The sequence below is a fragment of the Mesoplodon bidens genome (assembly GCF_964165515.1).
Source record: "Mesoplodon bidens genome assembly, chromosome: 3".
NCBI lineage: Eukaryota > Metazoa > Chordata > Mammalia > Artiodactyla > Ziphiidae > Mesoplodon > Mesoplodon bidens.
In genome coordinates this window covers 104,367,610-104,375,990 of record NC_138178.1, presented here as the reverse complement: position 1 = coordinate 104,375,990, position 8,381 = coordinate 104,367,610, and the positions used below count along the sequence as shown (strand labels likewise).

Genomic DNA, 8,381 nt, shown 5'->3' with positions numbered 1-8,381 from the left:
CCTCGCTCTTGCTGACCTGCAATAAACATGAGTGCCAGACTCTGCCTGAGCCCCTATCCTTCCCCGCCGACCATCCAGGAGCCATCCTGGACTCCTGGGGGAGGGGGGCCCTGCCCCTGTGTCAGAGCTGGGGGAGCCAAGACACCCCACATCTACAGAAGAGGAACCGAGGCCCATGGAGGTGAGGCGGCTTCCCTGAGGTGCCAGAGCCGTGAGTCCCCCTACTGCTCAGCCAACCAGACAAGGGACGAGAGGGAGAAATTCCAAAAGTGGAGGAAACAAACGCACCAGAGGGTGAGCCAGTTCTAGACACTAGGAGACAGAATTGCACTGCAGAAGCTGAAGCCACCCTCCACCTACCCCACCCCTGAGGCCACAGGAGTTAAAGTTGTCCTGGGACACCTGTTTCCTCCGATGCCAGGAGAGGCTCAGAGCTGGCTGGGGATGGAGATGTGGATAAAGAGGGTGACACAGGTCCCTTTCTGGTCAGCCCCTTAGAAGTAACCCACAGGGAGTCCCGCTCCCCATCAGCCCCCGGTACAGTCGGCTGGGTCTGTGGGCCACACCTCATCGTGAGGGCATCCTGAGACTCTGGAGCCAGCTGACACCAAACTGAACCAAAGTGTGGACCAAACCTAAGTACCGCTTGTCTCATATTGACCTCTCACACAGACACAGATGAGCAGGGCCCGCGCAGGTGCGCACCACAGAGCACACTCTGCTCCCTTTGAGCTCCCACCAGGGACAGGCTGGCCCGTGTCACACGGCTGCTCAGGGGACAAGGCGGGTCCTTACCCCACTCTGCTCCTAGCAAATCCCTGCCCCCTGCTGGACTTTAATATGGCCAGGCCCTCCTGACCACCTTCTCATCCCTTCATTGCCCCCACCCCGATCTCCTGGACTCCCCTGGCTAAGCCCTTCCGCTCCCTCTTCTGAGACCTTGACCGCCCCCTGCCCAAGGCTGGTCACCAGTCTTGAGAATGGCCTGTCGGTAAAGTCCTGAGAACTGCGAGCAGAGACCAGAGAAACACAAAAGCCAGTCGGTTCTAGCCCTGGAGAGGCTACCAGTTCCGGTGAGGAGCCAGGACATGAGGTCAGGAGAACGGGAACCCAGAGGCAGGAAAAGCCAGACCCGGAGTGGCTGGTGGTTAGCGCCGAGGGGAGCAGAACAACTCTACCAGAGTTCAGGTTCAGGCAGGGCTTGGGTGCTGGGGCCTGCATCTGGAAGGAGCGCCCTAGAAGAAGGAAGGCACTTCAGGGCAGGGACACAGAAGCACTGGAGAGGGGCTAGCAAGTCAGCTTGGACGAGCTAGGCCACGCTGCTCTGCGGGGCTGGGCAAGGATGTCCCGGCCACACGGAGCGGTCATGGGCCAGGCAGGGCCGACTCCAAAGTGCCCCTGAGCCATGACTGCCTTTCACTAGCTGGTCTTCTTTCCCATCTGTGAACGTTCAAGGATGGGCCTGCTGGGCACCTCTGAACCCCTGGGACCCAGCACGGGGTCTGCACATGGGATGCTCAGGAAATGTCCTGCTGAGGCACTGGCAAGCTGGGAAGGTGGACCTGCTGGTGGAGGGAGCTGGAAATGAGGCTGGGCCATTTTTTATGAGTTACAGGGGCTCAGTACAATATCCAGAACACCTGTTCAGGTGTTAGGAGAGCTGGGCTCCAGCCCTAACTCTGTCACAAATAAAGAGGTCACTTCCCCTAATTGGGCGTGTCCTCTCTTATGTGAATTGAGGGCATTGAACCAGCTGATATCTGAGGGCTCATGCAGCTCCAGCAATGTGGGAATCTCTGCCCTCATCTGATGCTGACCTCTCCCTGGCAGCCTGCGGGCCAAGTCCTCCCCACACCACCAGGGGGAGCTCTACACACGCCCCAGGCAAGCACCTCACCTCAAACCCACTAAGATGGGGGTGTGAATAGCTTGGCAAGTGGGCGCTCATTCACATCCGGAAGGCTCGCGCCTTCTCAGACACAGAAGCCTGGGTGCCCGGCCACAAGGCACACCGCAAGGTGGCCTTGCACACGAGAGTTGTGGCATGGAAGCTTTATGTTGGAGGATGTCTAAGCCCCCACTTCCTCATTGTTCACACCTGGTCCCAGAGAAGGGACCATGACCTGCTCCAGGCAACATTCCCATGAATACTCTTTGGCATTCCTAGTCTGCCTAATATGGGGGGAAGAAAAAGATTCACCAGTAGGATTCAAGTCTTTTAATTTGGGAATGACCAGCTTCCTCCTGTACCCTCCCCTTCGTCCATAACACCCCCTCCCTGGCCGAGCTTCATCAGAAGCCAGATCTCACAGGCCCCACAGACAAATCCCCGGTGACTTCTCAGGCCTGGCTCCATCGCTGTAGGCTGGGGTGGTGGACAGTAGGCTGGGGAGCTAGTGAATCCAAAGGAGACGTGTCTGGGCTCCGCTGTCCCCCTTTTCTGGCTGGGCTCAGGAGCCAGGTAGCCCCAGTATCACTACTGGTCCCCTGTGAAGATGGAGCCAGGTGGGGTAGGGCATGGCAGGGTGGGGTAGCTGGGGCAGCGGGTGGAGGGGACATCTCCTCTCCCCAGAGCACAGGCACTCACCCTGGGTGGCCCTGGGCACCATCTCAGTCCGGTAGATCTTGAAGGCATCGTAGGCAAAGACGGAAACCAGGATGATGCCAAAAACCTGTGGGCGTAGGAGCAGGGATGGCACAACAAAGACCATCGGGCCATTGATACTGGGGAGAGGGAGGTGGGTGATATGGGGCAAGGTGTGAGGCAGACCCTGGGCACTGGGTTGAGCTTGGGGTGGAGAGAGGCACACAAAGTGTGCAACCACCAGCCAAAGGTCCTTGGGGAGCCAGAGAGCTCTGTGGGGCTGGACTCACAAAAGCAGCAATGGCAGCTCCATTCCGGGAGGTCACAGCCGCAAAGGAGACCACCAGGAAGATGATGCTGGCGGTGACACAGCGGAGGAAGTCCTGGGGGTTGGGGGTGCAGGGTCAAAGGGAAGCAGAGGGCAGGGAGCATCACCCTGAGGTTTTCCAGGCTAGTCAGCAGCTTGACCCTCAGGCACTGTGAATCCCTACATGGAGATACCCTTGGACACGACATCAAATGCTTGAGACACAAAGAGAGAGAGAGCTCACACAGCTGCCCAGGGGAGGGATGAAGATAAATGCAGAGCGACCAGGACCAGGACGAGAAGCCAGGGGCCTGGGCTGGGGCTGGACCTGGACCTGGACAAGGGAGCAGATCTGAGGGATGTGGGTCAAAGGAGTGTTTTGAGTGCTGGGTATGGGAGCCGGACTCCTTGTTAAACCAGGAAAAGGAGAGAGGCTGGGAGAGGAGAGGAAAATTCAACGTGCAGAGAAGAAAGGGACCAGAACGGGGTGGGGGAGGCAGGGCCCCTCACCAGACAGGGCCAGTTCAGCCGATCGAAGCGCCGGTAGTACTGGGTGGCGTAGAGGAAGAGGAAGGCTAGCGTGACGAAGAACTCCAGTAGCGCAGCAGCCAGGTAGGCGGAGATGGAGGCCGTGAAACAGATGAAGATAATGAAGGTCAGGGCCTGCGGGACCGAGGGTGGGAAGCTTGCCAGGAAGGGGACACAGGCACAGCCAGGCCTTTGCCTTCTCCCTCCCCGGAGCTCCCCCAGCCGGCCCCACCACCTGTCCTTGGAGGTCTCGCCATCCCTGGAGCCACCCACATCCAGGGCCTTTACCGATTGAGGTCCGACTCTGGCCCCCCACCTCTGCCCGCCCATGCTCCCCCTGCCTCGGGATGCCAGCAGCCCCAGCAGTTTGGCCACGCTGCACGGCTCCAGGAGCCGCCACTCTGTGAAATCCACAAGATAGTGGGTCCCCCTTTAGCCCCGAGTACAATGGGAATGCCCGCCCCTGGAGTGGCACCCACATCAGCCTGTGCCCCCAGGAGGCACCCCATGCCCCGTAACACTTCCCCCACTCCTGGATGCCTAAAACTCTTCTGACAAGGACCAGAGCCTCTGGTTCCATGCCAAGAGGCAAGGTTTAGAAGGCAGATGCTCCAGGGTGGACTCTGGGGTCCCCTCAGCTCTGGCGATGTAGCATGGCGTATATGCAGAGGACTTAAGTTTACTAGTAGGTCTTGCTAAGTGACTCAGGGAAGCTCCTTTCCTGAGGACAGATATTCATGGGGAGCAGGCAGCAGATAAAGTGGGGCTGCAGGACGTCTGCCCTTTTTGGTAGTTGAACTTCTTGGACATGCCAAGAAGTGGCCATCTTAAAGCCCGGGGAAAGACCGGCTGGCGTTACCGCTGTCCCCGCTGTCCCTGTGCCTCACACCCCCTCGATGTCCCAGAGAGCTGTCCTCTGTTTAACTTCAATCCTTCCTGCAGCAACTGAAACCTGCTGTGGCTGCCTCCAGATGGGAGATGAGGGGCTGGGTGGGGAAGTGGGGCAGCTGGGGCCAGAGGGGTGTCCTGAGAGCCTGGGGAGGGAGGCTGCTGAGGGCTGAGCCCTGGTGGGGGGGGGCGGGCTGGGAGATGGAGGCTGCAGATCAGGGAGGCAGCTGTTACCAGCTCAGTTTCCAGCAGGATGCCTTTGAGGGACGAGAGGAACGTCTTGTCCACGGTGAAGCCCTGGAGCCCCGCAGCTGCCCCCTCTTCAGGGGGCCGGTCCCGGCGATTCCAAGCACTGAGCATCTCCACGGGGCCCACCGGGCACAGCCCCTGCCACCAGCCAGGAAGGAAAACAGGAAAATGGAAAACTGACAGGATGGGGAAGCAGAGAGGAGCAGGAAGGCACTGCGAGAAACCTGAAAGTGAAGCAGGCAGGGCTGCTGTGGGACCCTGGAGAAGGCGGCTGCCCAGAAGGGCCTGCACCCAGCTGCCCAGAGTGCTCGGCTGGTGCGTGCACTGCCCCCCAGGCAGCACATGGGAGGGGAGGCGCGGGCAAGGGGGGAGTGGTCAACCCTCCCCTTACTTGGAGCCCAACCCCGCCTGCCCACAGAGGGGAGAAGGGAGGGGAGGAAGAGGTCCGCGGAGAAACCACGATGAGCTGGGAGGTGAGCTGAGAAATGGGCCGGCCTAGGAGCCCCCAAGGACCCAAGCCTGAGGAAGTCTGTGGCCCTCTTCCCTAACCTTAACCTTCTTCCTCACCATCCTTTCTCCCTTTTCCTTTTAGGGAGGGTGCGAGCTGGAGCCCAGCCCAGGCAGCACCCCCCAGAACCAAGCAGTAGCAGCCAGAACTGAGGACAAAGGCAGATTGTTGGGGGACAAGGGGGCGCTGTGTGCCTGCTGCAGTACCTCAATGGGCCTCTGTCTCTCCAGCATGCCAGGAGGGCGGCCTGACCCCCACCCCAGTGTTTAGGGCTGGGCCAGGGAGCCAGGGAAGGGGAGGGATGGGGGGCCACAGCAGAAACTCTGGAGGGCAGAGGGAGAGAGCAGTAGGTGAGGACTGACAGTGGGGAGGAAGAGGGACCAGGCTGGGCACCACAAGATGTTCAGGCACCAGGAATGCCAAAGACAAATTAGGCCACTTTTATTTATTTGTTTGTTTGTTTGTTTGTTTGTTTAGCTTTTAACATCTTTATTGGAGTATAATTGCTTTACAATGGTGTGTTAGTTTCTGCTTTATAACAAAGTGAATCAGTTATACATATACATATGTCCCCATATCTCTTCCCTCTTGTGTCTCCCTCCCTCCCACCCTCCCTATCCCACCCCTCTAGGTGGTCACAAAGCACCGAGCTGATCTCCCTGTGCTATGCGGCTGCTTCCCACTAGCCATCTATTTTACGTTTGGTAGTGTATATATGTCCATGTCACTCTCTCGCTTTGTCACAGCTTACCCTTCCCCCTCCCCATATCCTCAAGTCCATTCTCTAGTAGGTCTGTGTCTTTATTCCCGTCTTACAGACCACTTACAGCCAGTTCAAGTCTCTGTCCAACCTGCAGGGGTGGCAAGGGTCAGGTCCTGGGGGTAAGGCTGGCCGGCAAACAGGGGACTGGCCAGGAGCAGCGAGGGCCCAGGGTGGAAATGCCAGGACTGTTGGGGGCTTGGCTTCTTATTCCAGCTCTGGTACCCACCAGCATGTCAGGTGGCTTTGAACAAGTCACCCCCTCTTCCCTGGATTTTATTTCCCCCAACTGTCAGTGAGGGTCGGGAATAGAAGAGTGACTTTCCAGCTGGTCCCAGAGCCCTAAGGGAGGTGGGGCAGGTGAGCAGCTCCACCAGACCAGCACTGGTTCCATCTGATACATACACTGGGCTCTAGCCTGAGGTTCCTTTTTGTAATTGTTATTATTTTTTAGGGTTTTTTTTAAAATTTTTAAAGTAAAAACTGCTCTTATATCCAAGTATAAGAAAGCATCAAGTGAAGGCTGACAGTCTGTCTCCCCAGTCCCCCTCCCCAGAGGAAGCCACTATCTGCCATATCCTGCCCGTCCTCCAGACACAGGCTGTGCATGTATTATAAGCACACATAAGAGTGTGTGGTAAGGCTTATTGACTTATTCTAAAAGGATTTCATGGTCCCTAAAAGGCATGAAAAGTAGGTGCTCCAAAGGTCTGGGACCCCAGAAGCCCAGAGGGAAACAGCCCCTAGGTTGTAAAACCATCCTCCAAATAGACAGGACTTCGCAGACTGGGGCTCAGCTAGTGTGGCATTTCCCAGAGTGGCATTCCCCAATAAATACACTGCAGCAGAAGGCGTCTGTGGCCAAATGAGTCTGGGAAGCGCTGAGTTTAATGGTCTCTTCTCTGCGGACTTCTTGCCGTGAAGGTGCTGGGCACACTGGGAACCTCCAAGGAGTGGGGCCTGCAGCAGTTTTTCCCCCACTTACTTGACATCATCGTTTTTTTTTTTTTCTGAGGAACAGCTTGTGGGACAAGAGTTGCAAAGAACACGCTTTGGGGAAGAACAGCAGAGTGGTTATCGGGGGCTCACGGCCTCCCAACCAGGGGTCTAGATCCTAGCCGAGTCAGCCATCTGGTACCCAGCTTCCCCAAAGGGGCTCCCACCTCTTTAGATTTAGCCCAGAACCTAGCCAGCCTTCTGAGACCACTTCAAAGCATAGTGACCTACAGTCGCCACCCTGGATCTAGTCTCAATCAAAGCTGACCCCTCCCTACCCACTGACCTTCTCCATCCATCCCCAAAGACAAGGCTAAGCCAGAACTAGACTTACAGAGAGTGGGAACACAGACACCCCGTGAGGATGCAAGACTGCAAGAGAAATATGTTTGGGATCCCTAAGGCACTAATTTTTAATATTTTTATTCATTGTCCCGATTTCAGGGCTTCCTAACATTTTTTTACATCATGACACAAATAGAGGATTATGTGTGTGGCACACAGCAAAAGAATAAGACTGCTCATGATCAAAGATAACCAGCCTGGGGCTCCAACCACCCAGCTGCCCCGCCCAGAGCAGAGGGAGGGTATAATTATAACCCATTCATGGCTCAGGGCAGTAGCATTTGGTATTGGGCTGCTTCGTGCCTGTACTGTACATTATTCTCTGATATTTTAGTTAGAAAAACACAGCCATTGTAGGGGAAGGAGAAGGAGAAGAAGGAGGAGGAGGCGGGGAAGAAGTAGAGGAAGAAGAAGAAACCAACATTTTCTGCACTAAGTACAGATTTTTCGTATCTTATTTCCTATGATCTGCATCATTAGCTTGTGGAATATTATTTCATTTTACAGATGAAAAAAACTAAGCTTTGAACGCTTGAGTGATTGGCCCAAGGTCACCCAATAAGAGTCAGAGCTAGGCCTTGTCTAACACCCAAACTTGATAACCTCCCTGAGGTAAAAGGGGGCAGGTAGGCTGGAATTGTCTGGAACTCCCCTGGTCCCTCACACACACGCTGACCAGCACATGAGCAGGTGTTCGGGAGGGGACAGGGGCCAGCAGACTCACTCGTATCTCCAGGGGGCAATGGACCGGCTGTTGAGGGGTCCGTCTTCACTGGCCTTGCAGGATTCTGGGTGGTGGGCAAGGCTGGTGGTCTCTGGGGGAGGCATGAGCACAGTGTTGCACTTCAGCCACTCCTCAGTGGGGTTCTGTCCTTTGCTGGGGCAGCAGCTGGGCCAGTGGGTACAGCCCTTCTGGGGCCGCAAATGGAGGGTGTGGGTTCCCAAGACCATTGCCAAAAATGCAACCACCTGTAGGAGAAGGTCAGTGAGAAAACTGCTTCCACTTAGTCTGGGTGCCCCCTCCCCTAGCTGTTCCCTGAGCTCCTGGATTCATGCCCCATCTGGTCCCCAGCCCCAAACCTGAGAGCTTCCTCCACCCTAGCCCCACCTCTGCTCCTGCCCTGCTCAGCACGTCTCAGCCAGGCCCCTGCGCACCCACTTGGTACATGCCGGATGCTGCTGGCCCAGCCTGGGTGTCGCGCTGGCTGACAGCAGG

General features: G+C 56.7%; 1 protein-coding gene across 1 annotated transcript; it reads right to left on the bottom strand.

Annotated features, from left to right (window-relative positions):
* Positions 1-53: 53 nt before the first annotated feature.
* CMTM5 (CKLF like MARVEL transmembrane domain containing 5) lies at positions 54-4,667 on the bottom strand (the record flags this gene model as incomplete). Its single annotated transcript, XM_081228273.1, has 6 exons — positions 54-94; positions 1,179-1,235; positions 2,588-2,672; positions 2,875-2,967; positions 3,402-3,554; positions 4,542-4,667. 6 exons carry the CDS (start codon positions 4,665-4,667, stop codon positions 54-56), a joined length of 555 nt encoding a protein of 184 aa, XP_081084399.1.
* Positions 4,668-8,381: the final 3,714 nt, after the last annotated feature.